The sequence below is a fragment of the Pagrus pagrus genome (genome assembly GCF_965226575.1).
Source record: "Pagrus pagrus genome assembly, chromosome: 8".
Classification (NCBI taxonomy): domain Eukaryota; kingdom Metazoa; phylum Chordata; class Actinopteri; order Spariformes; family Sparidae; genus Pagrus; species Pagrus pagrus.
Window position 1 is genome coordinate 26,549,462 of NC_140192.1, and position 22,426 is coordinate 26,571,887.

Below are 22,426 nucleotides of genomic sequence, written 5' to 3' on the forward strand. Positions count from 1 at the left end.
ATTCTAATGTGTTTGCCCTTGGCTGTTTGATTTAAGTAATGAATAAGCAGTTGGTCATACTTTACACTCTACATTGCGTTACATTCGGGCTGATGAAACATTTAATTTCTGTCATGAAACAGCCTGTTTGTTGGCTATATCGCCCATGCTCACATATTACACAACATCTCAGAAAAAAGGGTTGGTATATGAAACTATTTAGTCATATCTATTAAGAGGAATATATCAATGTTTTGCTGCCGAGATGACCCAGTGTTAGCTTCAAAAATGAATTAAAAAAACACTGATGAACATTGAAACTATAACAATATTAAAGCATGAGACCACAAGACCAGTGTTTTTCTGAGAACTTTATGTGATGCAACAGCTGTGCTTCTGTAAACACAAAGTGTTTATTCCATCTTTGGGTTCAGAATCTTGCCCATGAAGAGTATGTTTTCTGTGTCGCGTTCAGTGATGATGACCATAAATGGACGATTGAATTTCAAGACAGGGATGTGGCGGAAGGAGAGAAGCGTGATGCCGATGCCAGTAGCAGCTGCAGCAGTGGCTCCAGCCTCATCGACATCCAGAGTAGCCTGGTGCACAACCTACGGAGAAATGGAGGCAGAGGGAAGTTAACAGGGGATGGAATATAGTGAAGTCACTATGTGTGCAATAACATATGTTATCCTTACCTCTGAGACTGCCAGTTTTTGCCCCTCTGCAATGCCGCTCAAGTCTGCACGATCACCAAACATGTCTGTCATTCCCATTTGAGTCAACACATCACTCAGTGAGTAGGAGGTCTTGATGGAGAACTTTGGAACAAATACATCATATGTCCTGAAAGAAAATTGGGAAATAGACCAACATACAGTGATTGAACTGACAGGACATAGCTGAGTAGTTTATACAAAGTTTCTATATGAGAAACCAAGAATTTAAGGATGATTTTAGATTCTCCCAACCTGGGCCTCATCCATTTTAACCATTTGGTGACATGACCTCTGGAAATGTCATTCTCCAGCACTGCCATATCGTCTGGCAGCAACAGCAGCATGGAGTAGGAGTTGTTGAAGGGGAGGTGGAGGACTGTTGTGTTAATCCCCTGGTCGTTATAAGAATCAAGTCTCTCCTCCATGTTCATCATCTGGACTGGAATCTGAAAAATGATTATTTAAACATGAAGGATTTGTAAGGATTGCAACCCAAATCCCCTCTGAATCGATGAAGCAACTTTGAACCTTGGTGTTCTCATCCACATTGAACATGTCCTCCTTGGTGAGCTCAGGATCAAATGGGTTCGCCCACTTTCCTGTTTGATGGAGATGAGCAGAATCAAAGCACAACTCATGGCGAATACATAAAACTTAAAAGTGCAATATGTAAGATGCAAAAATTAACCGAAATTATCAACAGTATATGTTCCTTGAAGCATACCTTAACACTTTGTTAAAAAAAAGTTTATCTTCAGCCTAAACACCAACACGTCTTTGGTGCTTGGAATTTCCAGCCTGGACTGCTAGCTGCACGGCTAACTGAGCTAACTAGCTAATGGCAGCTGGCAGCAGTTAGTGGTTACTTTGATATGATGCCCCCCATTTGTTTTGTTTTGAGTATTAATTCAACATGTGAAAAGTTCTTACATATTGCACCTTTAAAGGTTTAACATCAAACTGAGTCGACAAACTGTATTTCGTTTCATGCTACCTTTTACCTTTGAAGTAGATGTAACTGATGAGATACATGACTGTGCTTGGATCCAGATCACTGACCAGCTTGTCTATCTTCCCATTGGTCTTCTCCTTCACATACTCATTGATGGTATCTGCACTGTCTGTGGTTTTGGTGAAGTCAACACTGAACCCATCTGCAAGGTAGGACTGCTTCAAGGCCTCCAGGAACTCAGGCTGAGGCTTGAATTTGTTGTCCATGAATACAGCAGTCCCAGCACTGATGAAGTCATGAGCTGTCTTGTTTGCCCTATCTAGGAGCATCTGAAAGGCCTGATTTACATTTTCCTGCGTCAGTAGGGTGTTGTTGTAACCCAGACCGCTGAAAAGCTGCCGGTGGGTCTCCCCCCGAGCTCCTACAGACAAGGCAGCCAAGGCAGTAGACACACTAAATGGGGAGTAGAAGATATTCTTGCCTTGCGAGTCAGCATGAGCTGCTAACTTCCTGTACAGATGGAAGACAAACTCTTTGTTTGCTGCATTCACCAGTGAGACAGTGTTGGCCGTGCTGTCAACCTCAGTGTCCTGGCCTGCCTGACGTTTGACGATGGCATGACCTCTACCCACGCAGATCACTGCCGACAAGATCCAGATACCCAGGGCTGCATGCATCATTGTGAACTATGACAAAAGGTTAACAGTGAATTATTCATCTGGGTTGCAAAATGTTTGCTGTTGCAAATATTGATTTCGCTAGCAGTTACAGAAAATGTGACTGAAAGGCTTCTTACTATGAGTGATGGGCTAACATTGGATCGGTTTTGGTTATTTTACACACAGAAGTCATTATTTATTATTATTTATGCTTGTCTCATCAGTTTGATTCTTCCTATGAAGGTGTTTGAATTTAGGCTTATTGTTTCTTTATTGTACTTCAATCTTAACATTGCACTTAAGTCTTGCACAGCTCTATTTGAATGTACCCATGCTTTTTAACTTTTTTATCTTTACAGCTTTTTTTTTATGGTTTTAAGTGTTATTTTTGTCTTTTATTACCATGTGTTTTATTACTTGTTGTGAAGCACTTTGAAATGCTGGTTTTGACAAGTGCTAAACAAATGAACTTATTATTATTTTTGAAGTGGGAAGTTCTAATTTAGAGAAGCTGATGTCACACATCCATGTACCAGTCAGGTTTTAGCAACATTTTAACTAGAATCTGATAAAAGATGGTGGGCTGTCGAGTCACTGCCAATGAAATCTGATCACACCCACGCTGTCAAAAAAGAAAAAAAAATTCTAGGCCATTATTTACTCGTCAATGGGAGGTCGGGTGAAGTTTCATAGTCCACAAAAACATTCTGGAGCTTCTCAGTAAAACAGCTTTGCAACATTCTCCGTAACAACTGAAGTAGCTGGGGACTTGTTTTAAAATGTAAAAGAACAACCAAAACCCTTGATGCACGCTCAAGCTTGTGCACCCACTTCAGATTCAGTGCGTGCTAACGCTTTTAGATAAAGTCCCCATGAAATGTTTTGTGGACAAGAAAACCTCACCCAACTTTCAATCAGCATGGGAGTGAGTAGATAATGACTGAATTGTCATATTTAGGAGAGCCTTTAAACTCAATACATTTTCCCTAAAGATGTTTTTTTTCTATTTGATGTGCATTCTGAGTCCTATTTAATGCAAAAAAAATTATATAAAGTTTTCAGTCTTTTCTTTGAATTTCCTGAAATTACAACAACACACCCATTCAATCTTTTAAAATGATAAAACAAGAGCAAATATAGACTAAAGAATTAACATTTACTGTTAAAAAACAATTCCTTTGTAAAGATTTTCAATTCCAGGGATCACAGTTGGATCAGAGTAGTTCAACGTGAATATCACATTTATTGCTAAAGCATCTTTTTAAACAACCACTCACCTTCTGGTTCACTGTACGTCCAGCAAAGCACTGGCAGGACAGAGGGAGATGTCCTGTTTTATACAAACCGATCAGGGCAACTGAACTTTGGCTTTGTTTATTCTCTGTATCAGCCTCTTATTTGATCTGCTCCTGCATTTGTTCTGTGTAATGGTTACTGTCTAACCATGGCATCGAACTGAGACTGCACAGGACGAACGCAAAAAGTCAAGTTGATATTGTTTGCTTCACCAACAAGATCAGAAACATATATGATATTCACACTCTCCAGCTCATATTATGTATTATATTGTAACACACAGTAGAAACCCATTAAAGCTCCTGTACTGTATATGCATTTTTACTGTAACCTTCAAAAACTTTAACATGTACAAATTGACAGAATATACAGTACATGTTCTTACCATAAAGTTTATGGTAATAACAACATAATGCAGTAAAGGATAAGATGCTGTCAGTCCCTTTTAACAAATAATATCAACAGTTTTAAGAGTAAAAAAGATAGAAGCAAACCATGTAGATAATCGGTGTATCTAATTTGTACATCATTGTAGAACAGAGGTTTTCAAAGCCTGTTGGCCTCTCCTTACACAAAGCTTGCATAAGGGCGCCCCCTCACCCTCTTAGTTAGCAGCAATTCCGGGACGGGATCATGGTTATGTTATCTGATCACATAGACATTCAACAATTGAGCCAAGATAGGCTAAATATGCTTCAAACTTCAGACTACACCAAATACATGAAAAAAAGACCTTTCTTAAAGCATTTATTAGCTTCTGACTCAGGGGAAAAACGACAAATTCTCCAAAACTATGAAAGTACTGGATCACTGAACTATCTCTTTAACCAAATCACACACACTCAGCTATTTGATGTGATCTTCTTATCTGTCACAGCTGATTCAGCTCCCACAGGTACTTGAGAATCCCTTCTTGTAAATAGACACGAGTCATTAAAAATGCTTGAGTTTATATATTCTGTAAATGAATAGAAATTGAAGTTTGCATTTGAAGTATTGAAGTATCCCTTTCAATATTTCCTGCAGTTTCCTGGCATCACTGTCACACAGCAGCCCAACTGAGTAAGTTCACACATTGAAGCCTTTGACTCTCTTTAGTTGTTGTCTTTGAGCTTCTGTACAACCAGCCAGTTATCATTAAAACATTCCCAGTGTTGTAATAGTGATTATATTGTCCATACAGCTCATCTGGCGTAATCCAAGTCCTCCGGGAGGCCTGAGAGCCCAAACTGATTTGAAAAGATGTTATTTACACCCATGACGAGCGTTCAAGCTCGTGCCCCCAGACTCAATGTGCGTTAAGTCTTTAAAAGGGTGTAAATACATTTTCAAGACAATTTGGGATCTTGGAGCTCCAGGAGACTTGGTTTACGTCTGAAGAGCTGCATGGAGCCATTTTTTGTTTCTTTTTAAAGTTTTTTTTAACATTATAAAACAAGTCCCCATCTACTTCAGTTGTTTAGGAGAATGCTACAATGCTGTTTTGCTCTAAATATCCAGAAATGTTTTGTAGACTACGAAACACTATGGAGACTTTTCATCAGCACTGGGGTGACTATATAATGACAAGGTCTGGAAACTCTTTCTAATATTATGTAACCTCCCCAAAGCTGCGTGGATACCCCTGGCGAGGCCCACATCACTATTTGAAAACCTCTGTTGTGTAGTGCTTGAGCTATCTTTATCACGTCGTTCCATCTGTTCTGGACCCATGAAAGGTGACCGGTGATGCTATTAAACAGGGTTCAGTGTGTTCCAAAGAGCTGTCCGTCCAGTTTGATGAGCTGGCGGAGGAAACCTCGATTGGGGATAACGCCCCGGTTATCTTTCACGGCACAAATCGCCTCCACGAGGGTCAGGTTCTGCTTCAGCATCAAGTAAGCCAGGACCAGGGTGGCAGAGCGGCTCACTCCTACATGACAGTGCACCAACACTTTGCCTGAGAACCAGAGAAACATTATTTATTTCTAAACAGACACCTAATTCAATCATTAGATAAAGTTTTCTTCCCCTCCTCTCACCTCCTTTGAGGAGAGCACTGTGGATAAAGTCTGCTGCTGCCTGGAAGTTGACGCTCATGTCAAACCCACAGGAGTCATGAGCCTCTATGCCCATGTAGGTGATCCTCATGCCCCTATAGATTTCTGGCTGCCCTCTGCGTTTACTGTGAGCTGCATTCAGGATGTGAGTGACTCGATGCATGGATAGATCAGCCTGGTTCTCTGCACTTTCTCTGGAAAACACAACAAGTCTGCGTGTGTGTCCTGATGAGCCGTTTGCATGCAGCTTATTTCACAGTGATGGATTGATATTTAGAAAATAATCTCAGACATGCGAGTCAGAATATGTCAGGAAACATGAGCCATGCTTTCATGCCCTCCCTAAGTGGAAACTCTCACATAGCTGAGCTGTAGTTAACGCAATGTGGACCGCAACTTGTCTCATCTTAAATTACTCATTCAGCATATAAATCTGATTTATGCTCAGTTCCTCTTTCACATATGTGGACTAAATCCAAGTCTAGACTTGGGTAATATTTGTGTGAAGGCTATGTTCACACTCTCAGTCACAACACAAGAATATTTGTAAAGAAGCATACACAAGAGAGGGTTACAAGGTTATGCTACCTTGTTGCATTTTTTCTCAAAAGAGAGAAGTAGGTCACTTACTGGTCACCGATGTAAAGCCTTGGCCACACTTCGTCTGCATGGCTAATGATGGCTTTGCCAGTGAACAAGAGTCTTTCCAACTCAAACACTGCCAAACCAGGTGAGCTCAGGTCAATTTCCACTTTGCGAGGAGGAGGTTTATCGTTCCAGGACGCAGGAAGTTTGGCAACATAGGACATAGCTTATTCTGTTCGGGGTTCAGGCAAATGTCAGAGGTGACGCAGCAGTTTTCTTAACTTATCAAGCAAATTCTTCTCCACAAAAAAGTTTTTAAAAAAAAGAAGAAGTGGCTGCAGTTTGTCGCAATTTAGTTAATAAACTTTTTTTAAAAATCTGAAAAAAAATCTAGCAAGTTGTCTAGAACCGCTGTGTCAGGCTGGGTAGCATGAATGACCGTCTCAGGCTTCTTCACCTCAGATTTACTCACTGCAGTGCAGTCAGGCCATTTGACCCTCAAATTAAATGTAACCCATGTGCCTCCAGCCTTCAGAGGCCCGTGTTATGCTTTTGCATCAAAATAGCTCTCTATTTAAAGCTCTGAATGCTGCCAGGCAGATGTAGGGAGTGTGAGGCCGTGCAGCAGTTTCCACTTGACAGAAACAAAATAAGCAATTTCTCATTCTTCAATTGTAAAACAGGTGTTTGTACTTTTTTTTTTTATATAGAACTAAATTATTTATAGCCATTATCCATATAGAGCTAATAATCTATGTTTGCAATATAAAAATGTGAGAGAAAAAAAAATCAGTTGATCACAGATTTAAAAAATATACTGACATTTAATTATTTCTCTTCTATTTTCTCACTTGTAATAATTTCAATATTTATCAGGCAAAGATTCCCATCTTGTGTTGGAAACATGCATAACATCTGAAACTGTACACTTGTGCTCCATTTTAACAGAAACTTACCAGCACAGGAAAATGAACACATATGACAGATGACTGTTTCTTTTTTCATGCAAAGCTTGTGATCTTATTTTTATTATTTTTTTCCCTATTCATATAAAACCATCCCCTGATATATGGCACTCTTTTTTTTCTAAATCAACACATCAACAATGATTGAAAAAAAAAAAAAAGACTTGCTCTATACAAGAAAATGGATCGGGGTGCAAATCTGGATTTGAACAAGGATGTTAGTGCTTAAGGAAACAGAAAGGTCCAAAGTAAACAAGTGATCTGAGGGCTGCGACCATCACTGTCCTTCAGCACAAAACATTACTGACAGTGCTAAAGGGACAGTTCACCCCATAATCAAAAATGCTTGTTCCCTCTTGCCTGAAGTGCTATTCATCTAGATTGTTTCGCTGTGAGCCGACACATTTTGGAGATATTGGCTGTAGAGATGTCTGCTTTTTTCAAAATAAATGAACCACTCAGCTTGTTGTGCTCAAAGCGAGAAAATGAAACACACATTTGAAAAACTCAACTGCAGTGTCTCTTTCCAGAAATCATGACCTGGTTACTCGAGATAATCCACAGACCGTGTTGTGAGCACGTCGGATCTATTTTCCTTCCGCATCACAGAGCAGAAGAAAGCAAGCTATCCACTCACAGACTCTGTCCTCAGGGGGACGATGTAGAGCTATTCTGAGTGTTGCCATGACCACAGTAGTAAACAAACATGGTGTGTGTGGAGGACTGTGAGAAAGGAAAGAGAGAAGAGGTGACAAAGTGTCATAAATGTGTCGATGTATATGGACATGCTCAGCTAGAGTTTCTCCGAACTGGTAACCTGCGGTTGTCTGTTGCGGAAATTAACCCAAACACAAGGGTTCAGCTTTTGTGTTTCAAGCTTTAGCGCCCGAAGGCTGCAATGCTCAGACTGAGCTTGCACTTGTGTTACAATTTTCACTTGACACTCGCAACACAGTGACGTGTGAAGCCAATATTGCGTAGCTTGAAATGTCTGCGTCGCGTTTGCTGACCGTGTTTCTGCCCTTACATCCCACTCTGTCTTGATCATGAGTAGATGCACGTTTCCGTCTGCACAATGATACGTTAGGTGGGTGTAGTGCAGTAGAAACTAGACATGAAACGGCTCACAAGGTCTGGGTATTATCTTGAGGAACCGGGTCATGATTTCTGTAAAGAGAAATTGCTGTTGAGTCAAAAGTATTTATTGGACGCTTTGGGCACAACAAACCACGTGCCGTCTAGTCTGATTATATTCAAGAGAAAGCAGAGATCTCCAAAACCCGGCAACACACACAATCTAGATGGATAAATAGCACTCCTAAGTTGTAAAGTTCTTGGATTTTGTGGTAAACTGTTCCTTTAAAACACATCCTCTCCTATATCCTTTACAGCAACTGATTGAACACTTAATTCAGAGAATACAATTCACTTCCTTAGTCCTATACATATTCTAAGTGTTCAAAAAAGGGATAGAAAGAAAAGTTCAACAGCTTTTCAAGTAATTCTTAAACTTGTTCCTATGTAACTGTCATAACAGTAGTTCCTAGAGTGAAATACATGGCATTCATATGTAGGTCTGATTCTAGGTCCGCACGTAGGAAGCAATTCATCCAAACAATGGAATAATGGGGACAGCAATCTTTAGAGGGTTTTCACTAATCTGCTACGGTTCTAGGCCCAATTCTGAGCTCGGAGATGTTGTGACTGTATCAAGTGCATGCAGGGCAGGGAGCACAATTTGAGAAGGGAAAGCATTGCACCTATTCCTGCAGACACATGGAAATGTAAGTGGCTATGGGCAACTAAGTGTATCGGGGGCTACATCCTGATCATGCAAATGGATTGTGAAATGTATTAGTAGACGGCTAACGAAGTGCACGTGTTGTTAGATGAAGGATCGGACTAAAACCGACCCACGCTCCTGAGGGGACAGCATGATGACAATCTGAATCACAGGTTGGAGAAGAGACGTAACGTGGCACTAAATAAATTCATCTTCCAGTTACTCTGCCCTGCATTATGCTGGCAAAGGCATGACGTAAAAGATAAGCTAAGTGAGAGTGTCAGTTTGTGGAGTCAGCACACTCACTCACTAACTGAGGCTGAGAGTCACTCATGATATGTACAACCATCAGTCTGCACATCTTATCCCATCATATCTCATATACCAGCATAATTACATTGAAGAGGTCGACTCCATGTACCAGTCAGTTGCTCTATCTTGTTCTTGGGTCCGTGCCACTTACTGTAGGCATTTTATAATCATAGTGTTGGAATAAAACCTTTGATAACACAGCTCAGAGGAACAAGAATAGACCCTCACTGTGTCCATGGAAGATCTGGAAGAAGAAAACAGCTAGACTTAGTGATCCACAAACCAATAAACAAGTCCAGTTCAGAAGGCTTTCTTCTCCAGCTGGTCCAGAATGGCCTGGATCCTCTGTACGGCCTCCTTTCGGGCTTGCCGGACGGTCTCCAGTCCCTGAGTCTCCACAGAGTCCAGCACCAGCAGCTCTTTGGTCAGCAGTTCCTCCAGATACCGATAATTCTTGTCTGTCTTTTTGCCAACAAACTCGTCAACATCTTCCTGAAACAGCATCACTCTGGCCATGACCTCTTGGACCCTGGCTAAGCCGGGGTTCTGGCTCAGGGGCTGAGGCTGAGCCGGAGCTTGGGCCGGAGCTTGGGCCGGGGCCAAGGGCGGGGGCTCACCTTGTGAAGGATCACCTCTCCCGGTTCTGTTGTACATTTGGGGAGGTGAACTTATCTCAGCAGACTTTCCATTAGGGGGGTTCGGGGATGGGGCTGGTCTGGGTTTAGGTCCCATGGGTGGGGGACGTTGCTGCTGTTGGTCCTATAGTTACACAAAACAAAAGATTGTGAAATATTGTGTTTAAGACGTTTGATAATCCCCAACCATATAGGACATAAAACCACATTTTACAACCACATTTTACTTGTTGTAAGTGAGCTGCAAATGTGTACGTATGCTTCCAACACATCCAGAAAGTGAGCAAAACAAATCTTAACTACATCAATAATGTGGCTGCTAGCACTCAGCTTCTAAAAAGGTTGATGTTAGACAGAATCTCAATATCATATCAAGGACATTAGGTCAGTAGATATGAGTAAAATACAGACTTTGCTTATCCTGTGTGAATGCGCCACACAAAACACAAATATGGGGTGGTAATTTTCAAATCACAGGTCCCTGGTAATACTAGTCCTTTGAGAATAGGGCTCATGCTGTAGTGAAACTCAGTACTTTGGTGTTCGACATCTAAACCCTATTCGCACGGGACTAGTATTACCAGGGGACCTCATGTGATTTAGAAAAAACACACACACACACACACACACACACATTAAAATAATGTAAATGGGTTTTTTTTTTTAATTTCGTACAGTTCATAATATCACTGCCAAAATCAGATGTTGTACAACCTGACCAGACATGTTTCCAGATATTTCTTGATAATTAAATTCAGATCAAACCAAGTGTGACTGTACCTTATCTAGACTTACCAACTTTTCTTCATTTTAAAGCACATCATTTCCTGAGAATGTGTTCAATGATCTCTTATATCAGCTTCACTTTGCATTAACTTCACTTAATTAACAATTAAGAATCTTCTGAAAGTGAAGGCCACATCTAAACTGCTGCAGATTCCTACCTTGGGCTGGTAAGGTGGTGGAGCACCAGTCCCGGTCCCTGGCCACGCTGGAGGGTGAGCAGGACGGACAGGATTTCCGTAGTGGTTTTGTGGCGGCTGCTGGCCTGGCTGCCATTGCTGCTGTGAGGGTGCATACGCACCAGAATGTGCCCACGCTTCGGCCTGGGGGTTCGGGTGGAGAGGCTGACCAGAGGGGTACGGTGGGGTCGGAGGCATCGCATGACCACTTTCGCTGTAGTGAGGGTACGGTCCAGCAGGATATCCAGGACCCTGAGAGCAGAGGCACGATAAAGAGACAGATATACGTAGTATTTTCAAAGATGTTTACTTTCTTTTGGGTGTGAAAGTAATTTTGGTTCAGAAAAAAGCCAATTATTTTTACATTCCTGGAAAACTAGCTGTGATGTTTTGTTATATTATTGTGAACTCACTCCTTGACAGTGTGGACCAGGATAGTGATGATGTTGATGTTGAGAGTGCGGCTGCCCAGACGGCCCGCTGCTCTGCTCAGCTGGACAGCCCTGGTTAGGATAAGGACCTGGAGCCGGTCTCTGAGGGTCAGCACAGTAGAAAGGGTTGGATGGGTGGAAACCACTTGTTGAATATTGAGTCTGCGCTGGGCTGTAGACACCATGGCCGTTTGGATAACCTCCAGGCATTACCTACACAGAAAGCACAGGAGAGGTGTGTAAATATCCACATCACTGTGAAGTAACTGTTTCCACAAAGTAGCTGAGTGAGAAAATGAGAGTGAAAGGTGAAAGCACTTAAGGGATTTAGGACAATGAGTAGATTTACTCCTAATGTACACCTTGGACTTAGAGGGCCAGGTTATGTTGCGTCATGAGCTGTACCTGTGGATTGTACTGTGGCTGAACATCTGATCCCGATGGATAGGTATTTGCATAGTGTCCTGTGGAGTGAGACTGGGGATACCAGTAGTGTGAGGGGTAGCCCGGATACTGAGGAGCATCCTGTGAACACACAACATCAAGCAGGGGAGTTATTTAAAGAGGAAATCTCTGTCCTTAAGCACCGAGAGTGGCTCTATTTATAATCTGAGCGGGACTTTGTACGAGCAAACACAGCCGAGTGTAAACCACATGTTTTCAACTTCAACGCCTTTCCTAGAAAATGCAGCAACAAAGTAAACAAAGGCACTTACTCATGTAGTGCTCGCTGAACCAGTTTCGATCAAAACAGATAAATGCTACAAAGCTAACCGGAAATAGGCCAAGTTGAATATTTGAGGAAATACACTTTATTTTTAAATCATGCATTTTATTCTGGTGCCATTGGCAGTGCTGTTACATCAAGATAAAGGTCACAAACTCGGGCAACAGCTGAACTCGCAGTGTAGCAGCAACTATTACATAATAGCAGCTAGCTCCGTCTAGCTAGCGTGAGAGAGCTCTAACGTTACGCAAGCTAACTGGATAAAAATACTTCTCTGTACAAACTCCGGTCGTTTTCAGAAAATTAAACACACTCAAAGGGAGCGGGCAAGCCCAGGAGATGTGTCCAAGCTGTATCCGGCTACTTACCATGTTGTTTTTCCAGTTCTCGATATTATTTTCCGAGTTGCAAGTCGAGGGCCAGCCAGATTTCAGATTGGACTGCATTTGATGATGATGCATCAGCTAAGCGCTTTCCCCGGCAGCCGTCCTGTCATCCGCCATTGTAAAGAAACAAACCTTTAACAAGCCTAACGTGACGTGTACGAGCGGTCAGTTGGTCCAAACTGTTAACAACAGTGTTGCCGTTTTTCCACAGAAGTGGAGATCGCTGATCGGAATCAGGAAATCATTGAATGACACCGAGCCCGGAGAATCCCGTCCTGTCTCTTTAACGAGGAGCTGGAGTAAAATTACAGAGGTCTCACTCTGTTGCTCATTTCTGGCACCACGAACGTCATTACGGGTCGCTAGGATCTGCTGTCATTTTGCTCATACCGCACAAAGCTGTGAGATTATGCGGTCTGCTGCGGTCTACTGCTGCGGTGCGTTTGAAAAATATAACGGAATTTAGATGATGCTATGGCTACACTGGCAAAAGTGTTGAGTTGTTCCGAAACTGTCACTGTCGCTTGTACACACACGATCTTCGGCGCGCATGTGCGTCAGTAGCCAATAGGAAAAACGTCATACATCTGAATCAACATCTTATTTTTATTTCCAACGTAAACAATTATTTTATTATTAAAAAACTAACCGTCTTCTGATGTTACGTTTATTTAAACATGCATTCTTAAAGTATCGGTCCTAAAAAAAATAAAGACTTTTTTTTTTTTTAGCTTGCAGCGCCCAAAGGGTTAACGTCTACAGGAAGTTTATCCCTGGCGTGTATAAAGACACTTCCTGTGCTCTTCTCAAAAGAAACATATTTTGAAACATTCATGGCTTGACGTTACATAAAGGTAATAAATATCAATATAAACAGCAGCCCAAGATGAACTACGTACCAGGGACGGCAAGCCTCATTGACGACATCGACAGTAAGTTGGAGACGAGGGTCCGCTCCCTCGAAACATTCAGATGGCTTGGTGGAAAAATCGTTTCAAGATGTGGCATCGTGTGTCTGACACAAACTGGATCACTTGTAACCTGTAATGTTGTGATCTAACATGTCTGTGTCCTACAGAGAAACATCTGGTGCTGCTCCGAGATGGCAGAACACTGATCGGTTACCTCAGAAGCATTGATCAGTTCGGTAAAACTCATTTAATTATCTCCCACTATTTCACACATACAGGTGCAAAACACAAGACAAATGATCTCATCTCATTCCATAAAGGCTCAATCCTAACGTTTATATCATTCGCACCGTTTTCCTGATCAGTCTTGTTCCATGTAACGTTGCCTTTTATTGATCCAACCTGCTCCTCTTGTCCCTCCCCAGCCAATTTAGTTTTCCACCAGACAGTTGAGCGCATCCACGTGGGGAAAAAATTTGGAGACATCCCCAGAGGAATATTCATTGTGAGGGGAGAGAATGTGGTGCTGCTCGGAGAGATAGTAAGTAGGAGCATCCTTCTTTTACTTCTGTGTGTTGTGGATGGTACAAGTTAACTAAAATGATACAATCTGGGGTTCAACAACAGCAGATGATTAATATTTATTACTAATGTTCAATCTCAGTCAAAATGATGTCATTCACACATTCATAATTACCCCATTTTCCACAATTGATGGCAAGTGATGTTCTTTGTTATGGCAGCACTGATGATGCAGACTAAGCCTTTCTGGTGCATGTAAGCTGGGCTGTGAGAGTTTTACACGGCCTCCTACATGGCTGGTGAAATCCAGTAGGAGTTTAAGAATCACACACAGGTTATAAACATAGAACATGTCCAAATAATCCATCTGCTGTTTTGATGTACTGTGAAATGTTGAAGGTTGCAATGGAAAGGAACCCAATCTCAGAAAATACCACAGTGTCATGGTATACAGCATTACACAAATATTGTTATTATTATGAGTAGTAGTAGTAGTAGTAGTAGTAGTAGTAGAGGTTGTTTTTTTATAATTTCAGAAGCTATTATGTCCTATATTTTGGTAATAACACTAACACGGTACGCTTTAGTGCTGTAGATCAGTGGTTCCCAAATGGTGTACAGGTGTGCCGTGGGATTTTTACAACCATAGATTATTATTGCAATATACAACAAAACAAGTGATGTATGAGTTCTTAATTTAGTATATTGGTCCTTTTGTACACATTAATTTCCTAACACAGAGGCAATTTCTAGATATAGAAAAGTCTTGCAGCTATGAATACAGGTGTGCCTCGAGATTTTAGCTTGCCCTTTAGTGTGTTTGTACACAAAAAGTTAGTAGATAAGTAAATGTTATGATAACTCAATTATCATGCCACGGTATACTGTGAACAGTATACTGGTGTGTTTGAGATGTTGGGAGTTTAAATATTGCAACTCCAGTTTAGCCATCATCGTGTTTCTCTGGTGCAGTGGTTTTCAACTTGGGGGTCGAGAGGGTTGCAAGTTAATTTCCAAGGATTGCTAGATGGTTGTGGGGGGTGAAGGAAAACATACTTAAGCTGGGGAATAGACTTTACATTACCTGTACCGGTGATATAATTGTTTTCATTTATGTTTGGTTGGTTGGTTTGTCAGAACGATTACAATAAAACAACTGAACGGACTTTCAAGAATCTTGGATGGAGGGTGGGTATCGTAACCGGATAAAGGGACAGATGTAGGAATGTCTTCTCACTTTCTTTTTTTGTTAATTTCTCACAGAATAATGCATGGATCTTGATGGGGGGGAAAAAACATTAGGTATACTGGCTGGTGCACACGAGTGCTGATAGGACACACAAGACAACTTTCAGGCACTCTCAGGATGTTGTGTATTAAAAGCCCCAGTACTGGGGGGAAGGTTGTGACCACCAACCTGATTTTTCTTGGGGGATAATGACTCAAAAAGGTTGATAACCACTGCTCTAATGATTTAGAATGTGTTCAGGCACATTACAGTGACAGTATACGACCCTCTAGGCCTGCAAACGTGACTCATGCACCCAGACTCTATATCTCACTCTATAAATATGCATTATGCATCCAGTCACATATCTGCATTTTGACAGCAGCGCAGCCTCTACTGCTGCAGAGGATGTAACGTATGATGAGTGTAACATTTAATTGAGTCGACAAAGAATCGATGCATAGAAGTTATCAGCATCAAGGCACGTGATCATGTAACACGACATATGAATGCACTGTTGTCAAGCTCAGAGCCGAATCATGTTTATATATTTTGTGGCAGCAGAGGTTCGCAGCAGCTTGATAATTGGAACGAGTTGCCATTTCAGTTTCATTTAATCATGAACTAATTTCTCATTATTCATTGATTCCTGTTTAAATTGCTGATTTGGGTGGAGATTCATTGTGCATGCAGGCTACATTTGTGGCTATGTAGGACTGGTTCATTTTCAGACACCTTAAAGTGAGATATTGGCTCATCACATTTGGTCAACAGTGGTCAAATCCCTAAATATCAACATTTGTATTCTGTATGATTAAAAAAATAGTCTTGTGTCTTGGGAGGTAAGAGTGAACAGTCATTAGTGTATGCTAATGTCATTAGTGTCAAACGGTGTAAACTCAATACAGCTTATCAACAGTTCTCGTCATTTGAGTAAGTAAACGAAGAGTCTGGGTTTTTTGATTGTTGGTTTGACAAAAGAAGCATTTTGACTCAATCAATTAATCATGAAATTAATCGACCAATAGGTTGATAATAAAATGGTCTGTACCAAACACGAAAGTTGTTTTAACTGTGTATGAACATGCATAAGTTTTGCCGTTTGTTACAAGCCAGTGACGGATGAAATGTCGTCCCTGTCTCTGCAGGATGTGGATAAGCCCTGCGACACACTCCTGCAGCAGGTCTCCATTGAAGAGATCCTGGAGGAACAGCGGTTGCAGCAGCAAGCCAAACAGGAGACGGAGAAAGTCAAAATGCAGGTCCTGAAGGACCGAGGCCTTTCCATCCCCAAAGCTGATAACTTAGACGAATACTAACGCCGTCGCCTTGATTCCATGAGCCTCTTTCTCAGTTTGAGTCGGACTGAGAGGTTTTTACGTTGAGTTTGAGAGAGCATGAGAGTGTGTTTTTGTTTTTATGGGTACAAGGCTGCATCATGCTGGGTCTGTATACTGTAGTGTACTGTATGAATTTAATTTGGAGAAAAAATATGTGTTAGCTAATCTCAGTTTTGCAGATCATGACAGCGAAATGAAAAATGTGTTTGTCCTAAGGATCACTGTTGGTTATTCAGCAATTATTTGACAGCAGCACTTTCTATTTTGTCTTTTTATTTGGAGATCAGTGGGCCTGCTACGATAAAATCTACTTGCTATGCTCCATTAAAGAGTTTAGTTTTTCATTATGAAGGGCGTGTCTGTGTGATCACACTATCTGACCATTCTGTTTTACTTCCTCTGCTGTATTTAATGTATTACTAAAGCATGAAAGGTTCAAATATTTGCAGGACTCCAGGCTAAGCTTTTACACTGCTTGCACTGGTGAGGCCACATTTTCCCAGGCATTTTCCCAGGCAAGGTCGCAGTGAGTAGTATGTTAGCCAGTTAAAAAGTAGCAGGAGGAGATTTCTCTTGATACAGTTTTATTTTTGACATTATAGTTTGTGGTTTTCACGGTGGAAACACTAGCACTTTTTTCCACAGGGGCCTCCAAAATCAACAAAAGAAGTTCCTTGTAGTAGCTTTAAAGTGCTTGACAAACTGAAATAAATAAATCAACATCAAATATTATGAGTGTTACAGATTTACATAAAATATGTTCATGGGCTAATATTTGTTTCTATAGGCTACATTTTAAAGAAAAAAAGGGATAAAAACTGATAAATTTCAGGCGCAACCAATAAAAATGTTAAGTTGCATTCGAAAGATTTTTGGGTGCATGTGCGACTGAACCATTTGCACCCTGGAGCCCTGATCTGACTACATTTAGGCAGCCCAGCTACCAGAATAAATGTTGCCAAAGTACGTTTCTGCAAAGCCACAGATAAGTTAAAACTTTGTTTCTTTATGTGTCTGTTTTACTCTTCTTTAGGTTCAATTTTCAATTTTTCTCTTGTCTCAATGCTGTGCACGAAACCCACTTTGTTAGTGTGGAAACCATCATGCTTTGGCTTGAAATACCTGGTTTGGTTGCCACTCACACAGCTGAAAATTGTTCCTGAGGCACCGGTGCCCCCATGTTAGAAAAAACGCCATGCAAGTGCCGTCTTGGATGCCCCATGGTAGAAAAAAACATGATAAAGTACCCTCTAGGGTGCTCTTCAAGTGGACAAAACATGAAGCAGCATCTTCACTTTGAATGTGTCACAACTTTCTGCACGCTGGTGCCCCAACGCATACAAATGGTGTCCTTTCTATGTTTTTTTCCACTTCCTCTCAAACCATGACAATATTAAGTTGCACTTGAAAGATATTTAGGACCAAAACGTTCACACCCTGGAGACCTGACTGAGTAGATTTGGGCAACCCAACTGCCAGAATAAATGATGCCAAAGTACATTTCTGCAAAACAACAATTAGGTTAAAACTTTACATTTCTTTAGGTTCAATTTTCAAATTTTCTCTTGTCATAATGCTATGCTTATGCTCTGGTTAGGTTGAGGAACAAAAAACACTTCGTCAGGGTTAGGAAATCATTATTTCTTGGATTAAAATATGTGTTTTGTTCACCTGAAACAAGGATGAAAATTGCCCCGAGGTCACCTTAAAAATATCCAGTGATATCATGCTATCAAAAGTTGAAATGCTGTGGTCCCTTGTCAAAAATATCCAGTGGTTTCACACTTAAAAGTCTTAAACATAGACTCAAACCGCAGTCACTTGTTGCCTCTATATGTTAATATGGTGTAAGCCTTAAGTTATCTGTGGATAGCCTGCTGGACAGATTTAAGATCATATCAGCCAGTGGCCTTGTGGCCACGTGATGCTGCAATGTGACATCAAACGTGACACTGGTGCATTTGATATGAAATCTAATTGGAGGGATCATAATTGATCTGGATAATTGAGTTCAGGCTGGCGGCATATCAGTGCCTCAGACTACCTCCTGTCCTGTTTATAAAGATCAGAGCGCGTCCGGAGAAATCGATCCTATCTGCCTTCATCAGTCAGTAACAAGCCTGTTAATCGTTTGGACGGAGACAGTGAGTTAATATTAAGCAGCCGCCCTGCAGGAACCCTGTGACCGCCTCTGTACGGCCTGTCCCCGGCTGCACAGCAGCAGCAGCAGCAGGCAGGGCGGCGGTGCAGCGGCCTGATGCTGAACTCTCACATCAGTTATCATGGCACCACGTGAAGCCGCCGAGATGTAATGTATGGTGAGTGTTTTACTGTGAGCACTGTACAGTTAGAGAAAAATGAAGAAAAAAAAAAAACCTTTTCAGAAAGACGTCAAGGTAAATGCAGTTACGAGAGTGTGACTTCCGGGGAAACTTCAAATTAAAACTTAAAAAAGGGGATTCTATAGATCAGGAGGGCAGAAGTTATTAATGCTTGGGATTGTAGTGAAAGGGGAAGTAATCATTTTCATGGAGTAATAGATTACATTATGTGACTGGAAGTGATAGAAGACATGATTGTCCAAGTAAAAGCAATACTAGGCTACAATATACAAATACTGTGTTACAAGTAGCCGTTGTTACGTAAAGGTGCCATATGTAAGAACTGGCCACCTGTTGTTACTCGACAAATAGTAGTGAGAGTAACTGCTGCCAACTGTAGCTGCCGTTAGCTAGTTAGCTTAGTTAGCCGTGCAGTTAGCAGCCCGGACCGGGAGTTCAAAGCACTGAGGAAGTGTTGGTGTGTGCACCGCTAGTTCAGGAGCTTTGTACCATGGCGGGCCGGGGCTAGCTAGTTAGCATACTAAACATGCTTTGTGGCACAATACGTGAATTTCATTTCCTCTCTATCTTTTTATAGTTTTTAGTGAAGTTTTGAATGTTTTAAACCAAAATTCTCACATATTGCACCTTTAAGTAAAAATACAAAAGCATAAGCATCAAAATATGCCTAAAGGAAAAGTACATGTAGTCATTATACAGAATGCGTTTCAGAGTCATGTATATATTATTAATGGATTATAGTTATTGATGCATTAATGTGTTCATCACTGGATGTTGAAGCTGGTTAAGGTCGTTCAACTACTTAAGTTTATCCACTCTATTGTGATTTTTCCTTTCAGAGATCACTAATCTTAATCTATTCATAATCTCATTTTGCCAAAGATGGATTGCTGCCTAATGCAATGTATCCATAACCTTAATCATATGAGGCCAATTCCATTATGTTCTGTAGGCTTTTTCATCATTCTACCACCAGATGGCGACTTCACCTTTCCCCCACTCCATAGTCACTACAGTAAGTTGCTGATTTTACCCTCATTTGTGTCATTGCAGCAGAGACACAGGAACATTTTAACCGACAGAAAGAAGAGATTGACTATTTACATCAAGAGCCTCAGCAAACATGCATGTGACACCTGTGAGCTCCCTCACAGGTGTTCTCAATGATTCTGGCTGATTAGACCTCTGCTCTGATGGGACTTGAGTGAACGCTGGCTGACGTCACCAGCTGAGCTGTTAAGAGTCAGGGGGAAAATGTCCACAGAGCCTGAGAGGAGGGCTAATCAGGTGACAAGAGGAAACACCTGTGTAGGAGAACTATGACAGCTTTAAAGGGGACTTTTAACAAGTTTATGCATTAAAGTGTGTTTGCAGTACTACTGCATATGTGAAAAAAGTAGTGTAAAGACTTTTTTGGCTCCAGAGGAAGCTGCTTGTGATCTGATAAAATGCCTCTAGTGATGTCACTCAGTAGCTAAGTTGTATTGTGGGTAATGTAGGCACCAGGTTTTGAAAAGGAAGACGAATGCCAAACCAGAGATCGGCCCTGCATTCCAATACCCATACTACCATACTATTTATACCAGAAAGAGATTTAGTATATCCCAATATGAAGTATGTGTGATGCAGTACGCAAAAAATACCAGGATGTCCTACTACAGCCGGTTGCATTTTGCAGTATGCAAGCCAGCATGCTATTCTGGCTATTCTGACTCACAGTCCTCTGTGCAGCGGAAGATACATCACATATGTTACAGTGTGTCATGCAAATATAAACAAAGCCGAGATAGCACAAACATATGACAGCTTACTGACAGATGACAGACACCACAATTACACATGAAAGCACATTTACAGTACTACGTTCTGCGATAGATATAGGACCAAGAGGGCCAGAGCTCAAGGCGCACTGTCATGATGAAGGAGTATGTCCAATTTACATGCATACTGCAGGCAACAGTATGTACTTTGTAAGGGCAGCTGCAGTACGTACTAAAACTAATACTTTTTCCCTTTTTTTTTCTCCAAATGCTTGTCAGCACACTTTAATGTGGAAAAATAGTGGAGTTGCCCTTCAAATGGTTTAAACGCCTTCCTGATATCTGTAGAGGACACCATGCATTAAAGAGTTAATCAATCCATCTCTCTTGGCTATAATGCATTATAAAGTAACGGTCGTATTGTGCTTTTATGCTGACAAATTAGCCTAACTTCCCGCGGAGTTGTCCTTCCTGTCTCCGGCTTGACGCAGCGGTGACACGCAGGCCCAGCCCATTTTGATTACGCACCAGCCGGGGAGGGGAGGGGGGGGCGCGCTGATGTCCTCTCTGGTGCGCTCAACCAACCCCTGCTCTTGTAATGTAAAGCTGGTAGTATCCTGGTGTACCGCCGGACAGACTCCACTGAGAGGACCCGGTTCGCGTACATCGGTGCCTCACGCTTGAACAGTTTCTGCATCGGACAGATTCCGCAGCCACATTACGCATGGAAAGGTTTTGGGGGGATTGGAGTAGAAATGCTGCGCCGCACTTCCAGCCCACAACAAGAACCATGCCCAGCTTACATTGCAAGCAAATCTATGACATCCTGTTTTATCCCCCACGACTTTGATATGAGAGAAATTTGCTGGGACACCGACGAGGAGTGAAGAAAACACAGAGAGCGGACGGGCTGAAGGACGCTGTATTCGCTGCAGACGCTGTTGTACCGAAAACCTCTGCATTTAGGATCTTTTCTTTTTTCTTTTTTTTTGATGGAGCTGGAGAACATAGTAGCCAACACTGTACTGCTGAAAGCGAGAGAGGGTAAGTTGACACATACAGGAGCTGAGTGCACACAGTAAGTAGGCCTGGCTGTGTCACATTTTGCGCTTGATATGCAGAAAAGGTGGGAATAATCGTAGTGATGACGGCAGTAGGTAGTCTGCGGACTGTACGGCTCCGTACGGCAGGTAAATCCCACAGATGCAACAGAAAATGACTCTTATGCAATATTACAGTGAGCGTGAACGCATCTCAGTGATACTGATTCACCCGGTGATTAACATGAGCCTGAAATGAAACTCCTGGATCGTTTTATCCTGACTGATTCTGACAGATCATATGCGTTTTCCCACATATGTAAGGGGAGGGGAGGGAGGGGGGGTCTGCCTCCTACATCCGCTTTCGCTGTCTGTGCAAATGAATGCGCTCTTTCGCAACATTATACATGCTGAGGCACACATTGGAGCAGGGAATGACTCTTTTCACAGAGGGAATAAATGAGTGTAGGCTGGCTGGCATTTGAACGGTGATGTGATGACGTGCCTGCTGCTGAGATCTATGCATGAGGCCTGCGCAGACACACACTGGTTATTATTAGTGTGTAAACTGGAGGCCCAGATGCAGTTTGACTGTAGGGTCTGAAGTATGAAGGTGCACAGTGTCACTAATGGCTCTTTTTTGAGGGGGACAGGGTCGTGTTGAGGGCAGGGGGAGGCCTGCAGGTAAACACCATGCAGCCTGACGCCATGATTGTTCCCCTTAAAGGATAAGTTCACCCAGAACTGAAAATTCAGTCATCATCTACTCACCCCAGAGCGGATAGAAAGTCAGGTGAAGTTTCGTAGTCAACAAAAAATTTCTGGAGCGTCACAGCAAAACGGTGTTCTCCTA

The 22,426-nt window shown here is 41.8% G+C and overlaps 5 protein-coding genes across 5 annotated transcripts in view; 2 read left to right on the plus strand and 3 right to left on the minus strand.

The window, feature by feature from the left end:
* Window positions 1-341: 341 nt before the first annotated feature.
* Window positions 342-3,646, minus strand: LOC311261756 (alpha-1-antitrypsin homolog). Its single transcript, XM_084360662.1, has 6 exons — window positions 3,587-3,646; window positions 1,700-2,336; window positions 1,227-1,297; window positions 951-1,144; window positions 678-825; window positions 342-590 (listed from the first exon to the last, which is right to left on the minus strand). The coding sequence occupies exons 2-6, from the start codon at window positions 2,328-2,330 to the stop codon at window positions 393-395; spliced, it is 1,242 nt and encodes a 413-aa protein (XP_084216788.1). The 5' UTR covers window positions 2,331-2,336; window positions 3,587-3,646; the 3' UTR covers window positions 342-392.
* Window positions 3,647-5,347: 1,701 nt separating this feature from the next.
* Window positions 5,348-6,700, minus strand: LOC311261757 (dual specificity protein phosphatase 26-like). Its single transcript, XM_084360663.1, has 3 exons — window positions 6,275-6,700; window positions 5,627-5,838; window positions 5,348-5,544 (listed from the first exon to the last, which is right to left on the minus strand). The coding sequence occupies exons 1-3, from the start codon at window positions 6,451-6,453 to the stop codon at window positions 5,351-5,353; spliced, it is 585 nt and encodes a 194-aa protein (XP_084216789.1). The 5' UTR covers window positions 6,454-6,700; the 3' UTR covers window positions 5,348-5,350.
* A 521-nt stretch (window positions 6,701-7,221) lies between these two features.
* Window positions 7,222-12,966, minus strand: bag4 (BCL2 associated athanogene 4). The gene is made up of 5 exons (XM_084360999.1): window positions 12,413-12,966; window positions 11,723-11,842; window positions 11,300-11,530; window positions 10,869-11,138; window positions 7,222-10,048 (listed from the first exon to the last, which is right to left on the minus strand). Exons 1-5 carry the CDS (start codon window positions 12,503-12,505, stop codon window positions 9,590-9,592), a joined length of 1,173 nt encoding a protein of 390 aa, XP_084217125.1. The 5' UTR covers window positions 12,506-12,966; the 3' UTR covers window positions 7,222-9,589.
* Window positions 12,967-13,191: 225 nt separating this feature from the next.
* lsm1 (LSM1, U6 small nuclear RNA associated) lies at window positions 13,192-16,782 on the plus strand. Its single transcript, XM_084361011.1, has 4 exons — window positions 13,192-13,362; window positions 13,509-13,577; window positions 13,767-13,882; window positions 16,240-16,782. Exons 1-4 carry the CDS (start codon window positions 13,317-13,319, stop codon window positions 16,408-16,410), a joined length of 402 nt encoding a protein of 133 aa, XP_084217137.1. The 5' UTR covers window positions 13,192-13,316; the 3' UTR covers window positions 16,411-16,782.
* A 4,310-nt stretch (window positions 16,783-21,092) lies between these two features.
* grk5l (G protein-coupled receptor kinase 5 like) overlaps window positions 21,093-22,426 on the plus strand; it is a 34,994-nt gene continuing 33,660 nt past the window's right edge. Inside the window, exon 1 of the mRNA XM_084359398.1 lies at window positions 21,093-21,577. Coding sequence (XP_084215524.1) covers window positions 21,526-21,577 — 52 coding nt within the window. The 5' untranslated portion in view covers window positions 21,093-21,525. The remainder of the gene's footprint in view (window positions 21,578-22,426) is intronic.